This window comes from Procambarus clarkii, chromosome 2, assembly GCF_040958095.1.
Source record: "Procambarus clarkii isolate CNS0578487 chromosome 2, FALCON_Pclarkii_2.0, whole genome shotgun sequence".
NCBI classification, from domain to species: domain Eukaryota; kingdom Metazoa; phylum Arthropoda; class Malacostraca; order Decapoda; family Cambaridae; genus Procambarus; species Procambarus clarkii.
Genome location: NC_091151.1, coordinates 36710269 through 36728451, shown reverse-complemented (window position 1 = coordinate 36728451; position 18183 = coordinate 36710269). Strand labels below are relative to the sequence as shown.

Here is an 18183-nt window from a genome sequence, read left to right as displayed (position 1 = left end):
CCTGCTCCAGTAGCTGCTCCCGGCTCCAGTAGCTGCTCCCGGCTCCAGTAGCTGCTCCCGGCTCCAGTAGCTGCTCCCTGCTCCAGTAGCTGCTCCCTGCTCCAGTAGCTGCTCCCGGCTCCAGTAGCTGCTCCCGGCTCCAGTAGCTGCTCCCGGCTCCAGTAGCTGCTCCCGGCTCCAGTAGCTGCTCCCGGCTCCAGTAGCTGCTCCCGGCTCCAGTAGCTGCTCCCTGCTCCAGTAGCTGCTCCCTGCTCCAGTAGCTGCTCCCGGCTCCAGTAGCTGCTCCCGGCTCCAGTAGCTGCTCCCGGCTCCAGTAGCTGCTCCCGGCTCCAGTAGCTGCTCCCGGCTCCAGTAGCTGCTCCCGGCTCCAGTAGCTGCTCCCGGCTCCAGTAGCTGCTCCCGGCTCCAGTAGCTGCTCCCTGCTCCAGTAGCTGCTCCCTGCTCCAGTAGCTGCTCCCGGCTCCAGTAGCTGCTCCCGGCTCCAGTAGCTGCTCCCGGCTCCAGTAGCTGCTCCCGGCTCCAGTAGCTGCTCCCGGCTCCAGTAGCTGCTCCCGGCTCCAGTAGCTGCTCCCGGCTCCAGTAGCTGCTCCCGGCTCCAGTAGCTGCTCCCTGCTCCAGTAGCTGCTCCCTGCTCCAGTAGCTGCTCCCGGCTCCAGTAGCTGCTCCCGGCTCCAGTAGCTGCTCCCGGCTCCAGTAGCTGCTCCCGGCTCCAGTAGCTGCTCCCGGCTCCAGTACTCATTACTTTGCTTCCTTAAAACTTTGTTTAGATTAGGGATTGATCCTGTCGTTTATCTCTCTGGACACAAGCACACTAGGGTGTTTGTGTGTGTGTGGGGGGGGGGGCACCCCACACGGCCACCCATTCTTCATTCTTTTCCTCATTCGCCTGTTACCATCGCGGTCATCGGCCGCCCCTCACCCACCACCTGCTGGCCGCCCTCCCCACCCACCTGCTGGCCGCCCTCCCCACCCACCTGCTGGCCGCCCTCCTCACCCACCTGCTGGCCGCCCTCCCCACCCACCTGCTGGCCGCCCTCCCCACCCACCTGCTGGCCGCCCTCCCCACCCACCTGCTGGCCGCCCTCCCCACCCACCTGCTGGCCGCCCTCCTCACCCACCTGCTGGCCGCCCCTCACCCACCTGCTGGCCGCCTCCCCCCTCCCCCCCCCCACCACCTCACTCTGCAGTGTAGAAAAAAAAAGAGTTATAGTAGCGACAAAATGTTGGTTTTATTACGCTGTATAATTTTGTGCGGAGGCGTGTGCACGGAGGGTATGTCTCCAGGAGCGGCGGAGGGAGGGAGGGAGGAGGGGTGTTGTGAGGGAATGGAGGGGTCTCCAGGTGTGTGTGTGAGGGGTGGGGGAGGGGGCAGGATTGGGGGGACGGCTGGTGCAGGAAATCATTACTAAATGTTCCCGGTAGGGGGGGATACGTTACGGTTTTGTCATGGCTATATTTTGTGTTGTTAATGTGTGATGTCTTGAGAGAGCCTCCCTGTTTGGCCTGGAGGTCACAAGACTCGTGTGCCTTGGCCAGAGTGAGGCTCTGACCCGGCCACCTTGGCCAGAGTGAGGCTCTGACCCGGCCACCTTGGCCAGAGTGAGGCTCTGACCCGGCCACCTTGGCCAGAGTGAGGCTCTGACCCGGCCACCTTGCTCTCTCGCCATAATTTTAGAAGGAATTTAATAATTCGTGTGTTGGGGGAGGGGGAGGGGGAGGGGAGATGCTGTAAGTACACCAAGATTTACAACACACTCACTCTCACACTCACTCTCACACTCACTCTGACACTCTCACTCTCACACTCTCTCTCTCTCACTCTCTCTCACTCTCACACTCACTCACTCTCACACTCACTCTCACACTCTCACTCACACTCACCCTCACACTCTCACTCACTCACTCTCTCACTCGTACGTACACGTGTGTGTGTTTCAAAGCGTTATACAACAAAGTGTACAGGGAAGACGGGACACTACGAACGTAACTCTCATTGTACCTACACTGAGGTAACTACACTGAGGTACCTACACTGAGGTACCTACACTGAGGTAACTACACTGAGGTAACTACACTGAGGTAACTACACTGAGGTAACTGCACTGAGGTAACTGCACTGAGGTAACTGCACTGAGGTAACTACACTGAGGTAACTACACTGAGGTAACTACACTGAGGTAACTACACTGAGGTAACTACACTGAGGTAACTACACTGAAGTAACTTCACTGAGGTAACTACACTGAGGTACCTACACTGAGGTAACTACACTGAAGTAACTACACTGAAGTAACTACACTGAGGTAACTACACTGAGGTAACTACACTGAGGTAACTACACTGAAGTAACTACACTGAGGTAACTACACTGAGGTAACTAAACTGAGGTAACTAAACTGAGGTAACTACACTGAGGTAACTACACTGAGGTACCTACACTGAGGTACCTACACTGAGGTAACTACACTGAGGTACCTACACTGAGGTACCTACACTGAGGTAACTACACTGAGGTAACTACACTGAGGTACCTACACTGAGGTACCTACACTGAGGTAACTACACTGAGGTACCTACACTGAGGTACCTACACTGAGGTAACTACACTGAGGTACCTACACTGAGGTACCTACACAGAGGTAACTACACTGAGGTAACTACACTGAGGTAACTACACTGAGGTACCTACACTGAGGTAACTACACTGAGGTAACTACACTGAGGTACCTACACTGAGGTAACTACACTGAGGTACCTACACTGAGGTACCTACACTGAGGTAACTACACACCAAAGCACCATGATGGAGGGAGAAGTTCGCTAGTCTGCGTTATGATATGTAAGGTCTTTTGCTACCTATTTGTTTCCAATATTAATAACGTAAATTTTCCCTTCGTATAATGTGACTCCTTCTAGATGAGTAGTGAGTATTGTCATTATCATCAGGTGCTTGTCACTATACATACAGTGATGGTGATGAGGTGTGTTGAGTGGGAGGAGTCCCTCACTGTCTGGTGCCGCCACTCCCGTCATCTGGCGCCTCTATTAGCACTGTATTTTGTATTAATATTTCATAACGTTATGTAATGTTATGGAGGGCTGGGGTACCTTCATCTCTTGCCTTCACGCCATACAATCACTGTCATTCTTAATGGATTAATAGACGAGTTGGCGGGTGTGGAAGGGTCTCCCCGGACAGTTGGCGGGTGTGGAAGGGTCTCCAGGGACAGTTGGCGGGTGTGGAAGGTCTCCAGGGACAGTTGGCGGGTGTGGAAGGGTCTCCAGGGACAGTTGGCGGGTGTGGAAGGGTCTCCAGGGACAGTTGGCGGGTGTGGAAGGGTCTCCAGGGACAGTTGGCGGGTGTGGAAGGTCTCCAGGGACAGTTGGCGGGTGTGGAAGGTCTCCAGGGACAGTTGGCGGGTGTGGAAGGTCTCCAGGGACAGTTGGCGGGTGTGGAAGGTCTCCAAGGACAGTTGGCGGGTGTGGAAGGGTCTCCAGGGACAGTTGGCGGGTGTGGAAGGGTCTCCAGGGACAGTTGGCGGGTGTGGAAGGGTCTCCAGGGACAGTTGGCGGGTGTGGAAGGTCTCCAGGGACAGTTGGCGGGTGTGGAAGGTCTCCAGGGACAGTTGGCGGGTGTGGAAGGTCTCCAGGGACAGTTGGCGGGTGTGGAAGGTCTCCAGGGACAGTTACGGATTACGGAGTGCTTTCCCGGTGAAAGATCCTCAGGACGTGCAGGACAGAACACCACGGGGTCACCAGCCTCGGGGACGTGCAGGACAGAACACCACGGGGTCACCAGCCTCGGGACGTGAAGGACAGACCACCACGGGGTCACCAGCCTCAGGACGTGCAGTACAGAACACCACGGGGTCACCAGCCTCAGGACGTGCAGGACAGAACACCACGGGGTCACCAGCCTCAGGACGTGCAGGACAGAACACCACGGGGTCACCAGCCTCAGGACGTGAAGGACAGAACACCACGGGGTCACCAGCCTCAGGACGTGCAGGACAGAACACCACGGGGTCACCAGCCTCAGGACGTGAAGGACAGAACACCACGGGGTCACCAGCCTCAGGACGTGCAGTACAGAACACCACGGGGTCACCAGCCTCAGGACGTGAAGGACAGAACACCACGGGGTCACCAGCCTCAGGACGTGCAGTACAGAACACCACGGGGTCACCAGCCTCGGGACGTGCAGGACAGAACACCACGGGGTCACCAGCCTCAGGACGTGAAGGACAGAACACCACGGGGTCACCAGCCTCGGGGACGTGCAGGACAGAACACCACGGGGTCACCAGCCTCAGGACGTGCAGGACAGAACACCACGGGGTCACCAGCCTCAGGACGTGCAGGACAGAACACCACGGGGTCACCAGCCTCAGGACGTGCAGGACAGAACACCACGGGGTCACCAGCCTCAGGACGTGAAGGACAGAACACCACGGGGTCATCACAGGCACCACGTTAGTGAGTAGGAGCGAGCAGGTGTGTCGTGGGGGGCTAGGGGCCACACCCTCACTGGTCCCGACACACACACACACACACACACACACACACACACACACACACACACACACACACACACACACACACACACACACACACACACACTCACTCACTCACTCACTCACTACGTGTATGCCTGCCAGATAAAACGTAAGGACGTGAATTCACGGTGTTGTTGCACTTGGTGGGCGTTTGTTGGTGTATAACCTACACGTTGACTAGTGGGCGTCCTCCTGGGCGAGGTGCTTCAACCTGTCCTCAGGCAGGAGATCCACTCACACGACAACCCGTCCTGATAGCACGTCGCATTTTGACGCACACTTGACCGAAGGCCAACAATTATCGTAGGTCCTTACCTTGAGGTGCTTCCGGGGCTTAGTGTCCCCGCGGCCCGGTCGTCGACCAGGCCTCCTCTGGTAGGTTACGATAGAGAACTGTACGACAGTACGACAAACTGTCGTACTGTCGAAACGTACGACAGTTTCTTGGCGTTAGGAAACCTTACAGGAATGGATTGGGAAGATAATAGCACATAGTGTTATTATCTACTCTATATCCATGGTAAGGTTAGGTTAGGTTTAGTTTCATTACGTTAATACGGTGTATTATTGACTATGAAATATGGAATTAGAAAACTATTTCAGTGTGCCAGAGATTTCCATCTGGCGTCTACAGTGAAGTATGACGTTGTTCAAGAACACCCGTGTCCCTGCGAGTGATAAAGCCAGGTCATTAGATACCATATCTTTTGCATTTCTTTACATAATTGAAAGCGAGTGCATTTACTGCCAGAACATGGTAGTAACATAGTCACAGATGTTGGGTAAACAGTATAGACGCGTTCTTACGAACGCCTCTACAATATTTCCTCTTAATCCCTGGAAACACAAACCGAAACTGTCTCTATTTTCCGCTTGTTACAACTTGTAATAAACTTGTTACATCTTGGCTTAACGTGTTTATGACGTATTAGAACGTTGTTACAACTTGCTATATTGGTTGTTAGAACTGGTTAGGTGGTGTTAAAACGTGTTCGAACGTTGTAGCAACGTCGTAGTTTCGTTGTGTTTGGTGGGTTGCACCGCCTGAGGCATCTTATGTAAACCAAGAGTTTACTCCAGTATTCTCACCTAAAATAAGTGTCGCAGGGACGACCCATATTGTGGCGCCATTGTAGAGAATGAAGCAAGAGAGAACGTGAACGAGGCGGCCAGCGAGAGGTGCTCAAGTAGCACACACTCTACACCACTTGTCAACACTATCACACACTTTACTTTGAAGGTCTTATTATAATTTAAGGATGGTTACCTTACCTTACCTTTGAGGTAAGGTAAGGTAAATCTTGTGGCCATGGTTTGGGTGATTTATTTTGGATTTTCGTGATGTGATCAAATATCATCAGTCCTGTACAACTCTTTCATCATCATATCTATAATTTTATTTGAATCATTTGTACCAATTTGATTCTGGTACAGAATTATTGAGACATTTTGCTGCGATATTTTCCATATTGTCATGTGTCTGGCAATTTGTTTACTGTGTTAATGCTTAGTTACATCCCGACGAGCCTACATGTGATGAGTAACTGACTCGTCATTTTGTTACTAGTAAGAACGCACTAAACTCATCATAATGTAGTTGATGGGCTGGAGTGGTGGTGGGGTGGGGTGCTGGGGACACAGGCGCCACTACCGGGAGCCGGTCGGCCGAGCGGACAGCACGCTGGACTTGTGATCCTGTGGTCCTGGGTTCGATCCCGGGCGCCGGCGAGAATCAATGGGCAGAGTTTCTTTCACCCTATGCCCCAGTTACCTAGCAGTAAAATAGGCACCTGGGTGTTAGCTGTCACGGGCTGCTTCCTGGGGGTGGAGGCCTGGTCGAGGACCGGGCCGCGGGGACACTAAAAAGCCCCGAAATCATCTCAAGAATCTCAAGATAACCTCAAGATAACCTCAAGATAACCTCAAGATAACCACCTCCAAGCACCAGTCACCGCCTCTGTGCTCTCTACGTCACTTGTAACTCCCGCCGTTCCAACTTTGCTGTAAAATAGCCTTCCCTTGTGTTCGTAGGACTTTTCGCAAAGTGATTCCTACTCCTGAAATCTAATTAAACAGCAGTAAAGGGCTAAAAGCGATTCCAAATCACTTTTACTTCCAAACGACACGCACCAAAAAGCATGGCTGGTCGGGTAGAGGAGCGAACAATTACCATAAGAGGTTACAGTGCTATAACTTGTCCGCTGGGCGTGTTGTGGTAATGTTCATCTCTTGCAACTGTTCTTGGTATTTGTCTACAGCAACACGGACCTTTACGGGTTTATTGCAACACTACATCATTAATGGAGATTTGAAGCAACTCTTCAGAAATGCTGGTATGTTTGAGGGAACTGTTGTATCATGTCGTTGGTGCAGGGTTATCATAACTGCATGATCTGTGGTGCATTGTTCCACCACCGACACGACATCCACCACCTGCACGACAATTGATTACAATCAATAATATTTCCAGACTCCAGATGTGTAGGCTGTCTAACGAACTCCAGTAATTAAAGTTGGGTGTAGAAGGAGGGGAGGGGGGGGGGGGGCTTGTAGTCGCTCCCACGTGTGGCTAGATTATTTTGGCGGGAGTGTAGCTAGGGTGTGTGTGAGACCTGTGGAGCCTCCCTCCCGGACAATGGCTATGGCACAAAGTGTCGTCCAGCTTGTAAGCAATATTCTGTATGGATGGGGTTCTCTTGGGAGCAGGGACCTCTGTCCTCTAGTATGTCTTACTGTTGGGGAGTCGAGCCGGGGTTTTACAAAGGAGTTGAAAGTTAGTAAGTAATTATGAAAAGAAGGCCCCAAACCGGGAAGGCTGTGTAGCACCATAGTTGAAGGTTAGATGATCATTCGAATTTGTGCGACACTAGTGGCATCGTTAATATGTCAGGTCACTTATCAAGCACACTATCAATCTGTATTTTGGTTCCTGAATACACTGAGAGCTGTGAATTAACAAGTGAAGCAGTGACTTCAACTTGTAATATTTTAGGTGCAGTAACTACTAAGTATGAAGATCATATTAAATAATCCAGTTAACAAGAAGTAAAGCTCTGTTAGTTCTAAACATAAATGCTATTACACAGTTTGAATTTTCACACCTAAAAGTGTTGCTTAAACATGATTTGTTTCGAGTGGCATTAGTATGATTTTGCATGTTAATACCGTCTTCCTAATGATATTACGGTACGTGCCACGCAGCCAGATCATCACTAAGATAAATAATATTGAGGCAGCGTTAATGTCATCAGTGAAGGAGCGTGTTAGTGGCGCAGCGGAGTGCGAAGTTGGTGTGGGATTATCCCAGGTGTAGTCAAGCGCGCGGCGCTCTTCATTACACACTAATTATCAGTGTGGGGGCGAGAGATGACAACGTTCACTCCCCGCTCCGGTAACCTCCCTCTTAATTATAACTAATTATCTACTCATTACGCAAGTAAAATACTAATTAGAATTAGACGCGGCATCCAGGATGTAGACGGTGATCTGCTTGTATCGTCTTGATATTTTGCTGGAGCGAGCTTCCAGGTGGCTTAGTAACGTTAGTACCTTTTGGTGTGCCTTACACCAAAGAGACAACTTTGTATCAGGCGTCCCAAAGGTGTCTTTGTTGGAGTTGATACAAAGGTGGCGTTGATACTAATGTATCAACTCCAAAGAGTTAATACATTAGTGATGGATTTGCCGTCAATGTAGATTTGTTGAGTTATTACCTTAAGAAGTAGATAATAAGAGTTCTGGCCTTGTTTTATGAGTGGATAAATTAGTAGTGACTGTAGTAGAGGTTGATAGCATAGTTGTATCTTGCGTTAGTAGATAAATGAACGGTCTTTGAATTTTGGGTTGATAGATTTGCCTGTGGTTGATTTGTGGCACCTATGTCTGTGGTGGGCGGGAACCAAAGTTAGACGCGGAATAAGGTGTCTGCTTTACGCTGCAACCCGTTGCTTTACGCTGCAACCCGTTGCTTTACGCTGCAACCCGTTGCTTTACGCTGCAACCCGTTGCTTTACGCTGCAACCCGTTGCTTTACGCGGCAACCCGTTGCTTTACGCTGCAACCCGTTGCTTTACGCGGCAACCCGTTGCTTTACGCGGCAACCCGTTGCTTTACGCGGCAACCCGTTGCTTTACGCGGCAACCCGTTGCTTTACGCGGCAACCCGTTGCTTTACGCGGCAACCCGTTGCTTTACGCGGCAACCCGTTGCTTTACGCGGCAACCCGTTGCTTTACGCGGCAACCCGTTGCTTTACGCGGCAACCCGTTGCTTTACGCGGCAACCCGTTAGTTTACGCGGCAACCCGTTGCTTTACGCGGCAACCCGTTGCTTTACGCGGCAACCCGTTGCTTTACGCGGCAACCCGTTGCTTTACGCGGCAACCCGTTGCTTTACGCGGCAACCCGTTGCTTTACGCGGCAACCCGTTGCTTTACGCGGCAACCCGTTGCTTTACGCGGCAACCCGTTGCTTTACGCGGCAACCCGTTGCTTTACGCGGCAACCCGTTGCTTTACGCGGCAACCCGTTGCTTTACGCGGCAACCCGTTGCTTTACGCGGCAACCCGTTGCTTTACGCGGCAACCCGTTGACAAAGCAAGTGCTGTGTGGTGTTTACGATGTCATTTGGGAGATATGCAGAGCAAGCTTGGTCAGGAATGCCGAGCTGGTGCTGCCATCTGGAGGAGGAATGAGAGGAAGTGCTTGGTGGAACCAGCGAGTGGTAAGAGCAATTGACTTGAAAATGGGGATATGAGGAATCCTAAATTGTAAAAGAGAAACAAATGATTGGTTTGTGGAAATGTTGATCACTGTCGAAAAAGACGGTGAATGAGTAGCTTGGAAGTAAATGTGCACCAGTCACAGCCCCGCTCCTGTGCCCGGTAAGTCCACTACGGGCTCACCATAGCCCGTGCTACTTTGAACGTTTTGGTTCTAGTAGATGAATTTTAATTAGGAATAGTAAATGTGCGCGCGCACGCTACTAACGTATGAACGGAGCGGCAGACGGATGGTGGGAACTGTCCCTGGTCATCTGTCCCACCAATGATCAATGTTGTCTTTGTGTCCCGTCGGCCTCTATCCTTCTCGACCCTTCCCTTCCCCTCTCCTCCTCACATTTCCTCTATCCTCCTCTTTTACCATTCAAGCACCAACCTGCAACCATCGCTAAAGTGACTACCCCCACCACAACTACCACCACCACTACCACGACTACCACCACCACCACAAATACCACCACCACCACAAATACCACCACCACTACCACGACTACCACCACCACTACCACGACTACCACCACCACTACCACCACCACAACTACCACCACCACAACTACTACTACCACGACTACCACCACCACTACCACGACTACCACCACCACCACAACTACCACCACCACCACCACCACCACAACTACCACCACCAACTACCACCACCACCACCACCACAACTACCACCACCACCACAGCTACCACCACCACGACTACCACCACCACCATGACTACCACGACTACCACCACCACCACCACCACCACCACCCGCTGCTCACCAGAAAGACGCCAGTGAACATAAACAAGAAGGATGCACGTGACTATAAGAGAGAAATGAGAGATTTTCGGGAGTGGACGACGATCTCTGGAGCTGGTTACTGTGTGGTGTGGTGGTGGTGGTACACAACTGGTTGACTGTGGTGTGGTACACAACTGGTTACTGTGTGGTGTGGTAGTGGTGGTACACAACTGGTTGACTGTGTGGTGTGGTAGTGGTGGTACACAACTGGTTGACTGTGGTGTGGTACACAACTGGTTACTGTGTGGTGTGGTAGTGGTGGTACACAACTGGTTGACTGTGGTGTGGTACACAACTGGTTGACTGTGGTGTGGTACACAACTGGTTACTGTGTGGTGTGGTAGTGGTGGTACACAACTGGTTGACTGTGGTGTGGTACACAACTGGTTACTGTGTGGTGTGGTAGTGGTGGTACACAACTGGTTGACTGTGGTGTGGTACACAACTGGTTACTATGTGGTGTGGTAGTGGTGGTACACAACTGGTTGACTGTGGTGTGGTACACAACTGGTTACTGTGTGGTGTGGTAGTGGTGGTACACAACTGGTTGACTGTGGTGTGGTACACAACTGGTTACTGTGTGGTGTGGTAGTGGTGGTACACAACTGGTTGACTGTGGTGTGGTACACAACTGGTTACTGTGTGGTGTGGTAGTGGTGGTACACAACTGGTTGACTGTGGTGTGGTACACAACTGGTTACTGTGTGGTGTGGTAGTGGTGGTACACAACTGGTTGACTGTGTGGTGTGGTAGTGGTGGTACACAACTGGTTGACTGTGGTGTGGTACACAACTGGTTACTGTGTGGTGTGGTAGTGGTGGTACACAACTGGTTGACTGTGGTGTGGTACACAACTGGTTACTGTGTGGTGTGGTAGTGGTGGTACACAACTGGTTGACTGTGGTGTGGTACACAACTGGTTACTGTGTGGTGTGGTAGTGGTGGTACACAACTGGTTGACTGTGGTGTGGTACACAACTGGTTACTGTGTGGTGTGGTAGTGGTGGTACACAACTGGTTGACTGTGTGGTGTGGTAGTGGTGGTACACAACTGGTTGACTGTGGTGTGGTACACAACTGGTTACTGTGTGGTGTGGTAGTGGTGGTACACAACTGGTTGACTGTGGTGTGGTACACAACTGGTTACTGTGTGGTGTGGTAGTGGTGGTACACAACTGGTTGACTGGTGTGGTACACAACTGGTTACTGTGTGGTGTGGTAGTGGTGGTACACAACTGGTTGACTGTGTGGTGTGGTAGTGGTGGTACACAACTGGTTGACTGTGGTGTGGTACACAACTGGTTACTGTGTGGTGTGGTAGTGGTGGTACACAACTGGTTGACTGTGTGGTATGGTAGTGGTGGTACACAACTGGTTGACTGTGGTGTGGTACACAACTGGTTACTGTGTGGTGTGGTAGTGGTGGTACACAACTGGTTGACTGTGGTGTGGTACACAACTGGTTACTGTGTGGTGTGGTAGTGGTGGTACACAACTGGTTGACTGTGGTGTGGTACACAACTGGTTACTGTGTGGTGTGGTAGTGGTGGTACACAACTGGTTGACTGTGTGGTGTGGTAGTGGTGGTACACAACTGGTTGACTGTGGTGTGGTAGTGGTGGTACACAACTGGTTGACTGTGTGGTGTGGTAGTGGTGGTACACAACTGGTTGACTGGTGTGGTACACAACTGGTTACTGTGTGGTGTGGTAGTGGTGGTACACAACTGGTTGACTGTGTGGTGTGGTAGTAGTGATACACAGCACTGCTGCTGCTTCTGCTGCTTGAAGCCGCTGCTGCTTGGGGTCGCTGCCGCCGCTGTGGCTAGTGTTGGTGGTGGTGGTGGTGGTGGTGGTGGTTCACATTGAAAATTGGACTAATGAGCCCATCGGGTTTAATGCCCCGCCGTTCTTTACATTAGTGAAAGAGTCACTGATAACGAACAAAGACCTTTTCTCCGTCACCCGACGCTCTCTTGTTTTGTCTTCAAGTTATTGTAGCATTTATTGGATTGATGCGCACTTCATTAGTCCGTAAGAGTCCAGTATCTCTCAAATAGGGAAGGGTGGAGTGGGAGAGGGAGGGAGGGATGAGAAAAAGGAGCAAGGAGAGAGCTTCACTTATCACTCGATACCTTAACCATATCGATCATTGTCATTCATTTCGGAAAATTAAACCCCTGTAGGATAGTTGTCAGCGTATAGTTGGCTCACAAGCAATAGGTCCCGGGGTCGAATCCCATGGCAGGACAGAGAAACGTTTAGACACCCTTTCCTGCTATCTAATGCTTCTGATTGCTCAACAGCAAGCAAGTGCCTTAGAATTAGGCAACTGTTGTGGGCCACATCCTGGGTAAAATCAGTAGTTGGTCCTCGGATTACCTTGATAAACACTAACATGTTTTCGGTTTCCTGAGAGTTCAAACCCAAAACCCACACAAATACACATTGGTGTTTTGTGCGTAGTTAATCAGTAAAATTTGTGCATGTTGATCAAACCGTTTATTGGTTATCTATGATAAACTCTCTAAATATAATACGTAGGGATATCTAAAAGTATCCCTACAGTCTAACACAAGCTACACCTCTACAGTAGCCTGGCACACAAGCTACACCTCTACAGTAGCCTGGTACACACCAAGCTACACCTCTACAGTAGCCTGATACACACCAAGCTACACCTCTACAGTAGCCTGGTACACACCAAGCTACACCTCTACAGTAGTCTGGTACACACCAAGCTACACCTCTACAGTAGCCTGGTACACACCAAGCTACACCTCTACAGTAGCCTGGTACACACCAAGCTACACCTCTACAGTAGCCTGGCACACACCAAGCTACACCTCTACAGTAGCCTGGTACACACCAAGCTACACCTCTACAGTAGCCTGGTACACACCAAGCTACACCTCTACAGTAGTCTGGTACACACCAAGCTACACCTCTACAGTAGCCTGGTACACACCAAGCTACACCTCTACAGCAGCCTGGTACACACCAAGCTACACCTCTACAGTAGCCTGGTACACACCAAGCTACACCTCTACAGCAGCCTGGTACACACCAAGCTACACCTCGACAGTAGCCTGGTACACACCAAGCTACACCTCGACAGTAGCCTGGCACACACCAAGCTACACCTCTACAGTAGCCTGGTACACACCAAGCTACACCTCTACAGTAGCCTGGCACACACCAAGCTACACCTCTACAGTAGCCTGGCACACAAGCTACACCTTTACAGTAGCCTAGTACCCACCAAGCTACACCTCTACAGTAGCCTGGTACACACCAAGCTACACCTCTATGGAAATGAGGTGTAGAAATGAGGCATTGGAAATGAAGAGGAAATAAATGAAAAATGATTAGAAAAAGGTGAGGGTTTGGGGGTGAGGGAAGTAGAGAGGTGGGAGGAGTAAGGAGTCAAGGGAGAGGGAAGGTTAAAGGAAGGAAGAGAATGAAATCACTGGGGGAAGTAGAAAATAGTAGAGTAGTAGGGAAGGCAGAAAGTAGGAGGTTAAGAGTTAAAGATAAGAGTAGCTGCCACCATCCATTCTAGTCCAGTACATACAAGACAAGGAATGGAACTTGTCTGTACTCTTAAGCTGTTGCCAAATGTTAGCATGTATGAATTGGAATCATCTACTTGTACATTAAAATCTTAAAACCAGTAAGCTTAGAGGGCTGTCCACTGTAGCCTTCTAAATAAGAAGTTTTAAGGAACAAAAAAATTAAAGACGGTTTAAAAACACAAGTTAATCTATTAAATATTTAACATGAGATCTTCACTCCTGTGGATATCGTAATTCATTCATATCTTTGGATGTTAAATGACAACAATAATATACAATGTGAGTCACCACACAAGACATTGAAGACACTACGACCGACTGCCCCTGAAAATCACACAACACCTTAAGTTGGAAACACACCAAATTTGTCACCTTAAAGTTCAACTCACCAAAGTCTTTGAGCCTAAGTTGGATAGAGGGGGGAGGGGGCTACAATTGACAGACCCTCCCTCTGGCCTGGGGAGGCCAGTTAGGCAGTGACACACCTCTGGACCCTCTGGACCAGTGATCTATCTCACTCCTGCTCGATCTTTGATCCTCTGTGTCTGATATGATCCTGAATGCACAGTTCCCTGGATATTTATGGGGAATCCGGGAGCTAAGTCCTGCCTACTAGGTAGATAGCCTCAGGCCATCTCTCAACCATGCCTTAAACAGCAGCTTGTTTGAAGGACACACCCGGCTACCTGTCTGCAATTATCAGCTTAGCAGAGAGCAAGGTCACTTCACACGACCTGACCCCTGGTCAACTTGTAGTCATTAACTTCTATAGGTGTGACTTTTTAATTGTTAAGAGACAGTCAATCTGGTGGATCAAATATCATGTATGACTGACTCATGTTCTATGTGAAATAAACTATAAAACACCTTTATGGTGTTACATCTACAGTAGCCTAGGACACACCAAGATACACCTTTACAATAACCCTGACAATTTAAAATTTTCTTTGTAATATTGTGCACTATTTTGCACTGGCTAATGTTTCTTTTTTTCTTTCAGTGACGAAGTTCATTCGTATTGGTATTGCTGACAAGAATGACAACCCACCATTCTTCGACAAGACATTGTATGAGGCTGAAGTGGATGAGAATGAGGACATTCAGCACACAGTTCTCACAGTCACAGCTAAGGACCTTGATGAGTGTAAGTACAATAAAATACAGTACCCGTATCTTGTGTTCGCCTGAAACCTTACGAAGAGCCTTTTAAGTGTAAAAGTGAAGGAAAATACGCAGAAGATATGCTAGACTATCTTAGACTTGCACACACTAATAGATGAATACACTAGGAAAGAAGCGAATCCAATATGTTGCAAGAAGAATGCTGCTGAATTCAGATTGCTATGATGTATTAACAAAGGTGAGGATTTAAGTGAAGTAAATGTATTATTCAAGAGAAGTGATGAAGGTAAGATGAGGGTGGCAGTGAAGAAGCTGAGCAAATGGAAATTAATCTTCGAGAATGAGAATTAAATAAAATGTCCGTACGATATTTCATACATGAATACAATATTTAGAATGAAAGCACACAAGGCAATTTAGATCACACCACATGATGGTGGAAGATATAAAGGTGGTTTGTGTGTGGTGCTATGAACCAATAATGGGGGCATCGTTTACCTGGGTTGTACACGTGATATTTTTGCAAAAGAATTTGTCAGGCTGATGAAACAGAAATATACTGACTGGTGTTTAGGGATTTTATTATGAGTAGGAATGATTAAAAAGAATACAGAAAAGAATGAAAATTTTGAGAAAACCAGTAGAAAAGATAATTGAAACAAGTTTTTTAGTACTGGGTTAATGAATGAAAATAAATGAAAGTGAAAGTTTGATACTGGAATAAATCTTCTCCTTGAAGATATTGTTCGGAATTAAGTTAATGAAGTGAAAGTAGAACGTGAATTGCTTGAACTAATTTTAGGGACCAAAAATTTTGCTATGAGCACTACTGCAGTGCGGCATGCAAGCAATATCTTCAAGTCTACACTCAGTTTGTAGGAAAATAACTTCAAGAGGCAGGTGTTCCTTAATCCGAGTTTGTTAGGGTTTGAGACTCCACTTGATAACCTGCTGAATAATTTTCACAGAGATTTATTCAATGCACTTTTCTTTACTTTTAGGATGTTTATGAGCCTTAAAAAGTATTAATATGTATTCGTTGTGTTTGAGAAGGTATCGTGGCAGAAGTCGGGAGCAGATTTGTTCAAGACTTCAATAAATGTGAGTAGGTAGCTTCATTACTTGTGACGCTTCCTGCTGCCATCTTCATTCCCTTCAAAGACAATATTATTTTCCAAATCTCTTATCATCTTTGAAAATTTATGCCCAAATGATACTTTTTTTTTATTTTATTATTTTTTTTAATATTGGTACTGGGCTTCTTCATTAAATTAAACTTCTTTCAAGGAGTAGTTTTATCACTTCGTAAAGTTGGCCACTTAACAATGATAATGCAGTATTTTGCATAGGGTGTGCCATTGGACAAGAAAAATACTGTTACTACAGCAATTTAAAAAACGTACTGCAGTGTTTCATTATTATTTTATAAACATTCTTTAATGAGAAAATCAATAAGAGCCATGACGAGGATTTAAACCTATGCTCTGGGTACTGCCAGACAAACACCTTTTACCACTACACCACGACATGGTCAAAAGCATTGCAACCTCGGATTCAACTAAATCCTCTAGAGGATAGGCTTCCAACTAAAGTCTAACCAGAGTTTCGTGCATTGCTCCCATGCATTCCTGGTCATAGTCTAGGAATTCTACCACCAATGCTTCTCTTCAAATGCACAAAGAAATCCATAATGTGATGCATCAATGAGAAAGTTGGTAGGAGCCATGAGGAGGATTAAACCTATGCTCTGTGTACTCCCAAGCAAAGGACTTAGACCACTACACCATGAGATTGTCAAAAGTAATGCAACCTGGGATTCAAGTTAATCCTCTAGGGGTCCTGAGGCTTACAACTAAAGCCTGACCAGGGCTTCATGCATTGCCTCTCTTCACTCTGATCATAGTCTTGGAGTTCTTTTCTTCAAACTCGCAAAGAAATCGCATTAACGCCATGCACTGAAAAACTAGAGGCAAATATTAAGTCTTCGATTGGGCAACTGAAAATAACATGATGTTTAACGGTGACAAGTTCCAAGTACTTGGGTATGGTGTAAACGAGTAACTTAAACAAAACACAGGGCACGGGACACAATCAGACCTACTCATAGATGGAAAGCAAAATGTAAAAGATATGGAAGTTATGATGTCTGACGACTTCACATTTAGTGAACATAACCCAGCAAATATAGCGGCAGTTAGGAAAATTATAGGATCTTGATCTTGAGGTATCTTGAGATGATTTCTGGGCCTAGCATCCCCACGGCCCAGTCCTTGATCAGGCCTCCATTTTGTTACACATCCCCAGGAAGCAGCCCGTAGCAGCTGTCTAACTCCCAGGTAGCTATTTACTGTTAGGTAACAGGAGCATCAGGGTGAAAGAAACTTTTTGCCCACTTGTCTCCGCCTCCGGGGATTGAACCTGGAACCTCAGGACTATGAATCCGAAGCGCTGTCCACCCAGCTGTCAGGCTCCTCAGGATGAATTATGAGATCATTCAAATCCAGAGACCCCACTGCAATGCTAATACTATTTAAATCACTGGTGCTGTCCTGTCGCGAGTATTAATTGGTACTCACTTGCTCGTTCAGAGTAGGAGAGATCTCTGAATTAGAGAGAATACAGAGAACATATACGGCACACATAAAAATGATAAAACATCTAAATTATTGGGACAGTCTCAAAGCTTTCAAAACGTACTCTTTGGAAAGGAGACGAGAAAGGTATCAAATAATTTGTACTGTACATGGAAAATACTTAAAGGCCAGGTCCCAAAATTGCACAGTAGAATAACTATATACTGGAGTGAAAGATACGGAAAGAAATGCAGAATAGAACCAGTGAGGAGTAGAGGTGCCATAGGCACAATCAGAGAGCACTGTCTGAACATCAGGGGTCCACAGCTGTTCAACACCCACCCCAGCAAGCATTAGAAATGTTGCTGGAACAAAGGTTGATGTATTAAAGAGGCATTTAGATAAGTTCTTGCAAGAAGTGCCAGACCAACCAGGCTGTAGTGGATATGTGGGCCTGCAGGCCACTCCAAGCAACAGCTTGTTGATCCAAGTTATCACAAGTTGGGCCTGGCCTCAGGCCGGGCTTGGGGAGTAGAACTACTCCCAGAACCCTCTCCAGGTATGCTCCAGATATCAATGAGAAAATCAGTAGGAGCCATGAAGAGGATTCAGAACTGCTCTGGGTGCTCCCAAGCAAATGCCCTGGATAGGCTTCAGTTGGAAGCCTCAGGACCCCTAGAGGATTCAGTTGAATCCCACATTGCATTGCTTTTGACCATGTAATGGGCTATGCCGTTTGCTTGGGAGTACCCAGAGCATAGGTTCGTATCCTCCTCATTTCACTTCCTGAT

The 18183-nt window shown here is 48.3% G+C and overlaps 1 protein-coding gene across 9 annotated transcripts in view; it reads left to right on the top strand.

Moving 5' to 3' along the window:
- CadN (neural cadherin) overlaps nucleotides 1-18183 on the top strand; it is a 724585-nt gene that overhangs the window by 648343 nt on the left and 58059 nt on the right. For all 9 annotated transcript variants that reach the window (XM_069324325.1, XM_069324357.1, XM_069324337.1 and 6 more), the window contains one exon: nucleotides 14698-14841. In XM_069324325.1, coding sequence (XP_069180426.1) covers nucleotides 14698-14841 — 144 coding nt within the window. The remainder of the gene's footprint in view (nucleotides 1-14697; nucleotides 14842-18183) is intronic.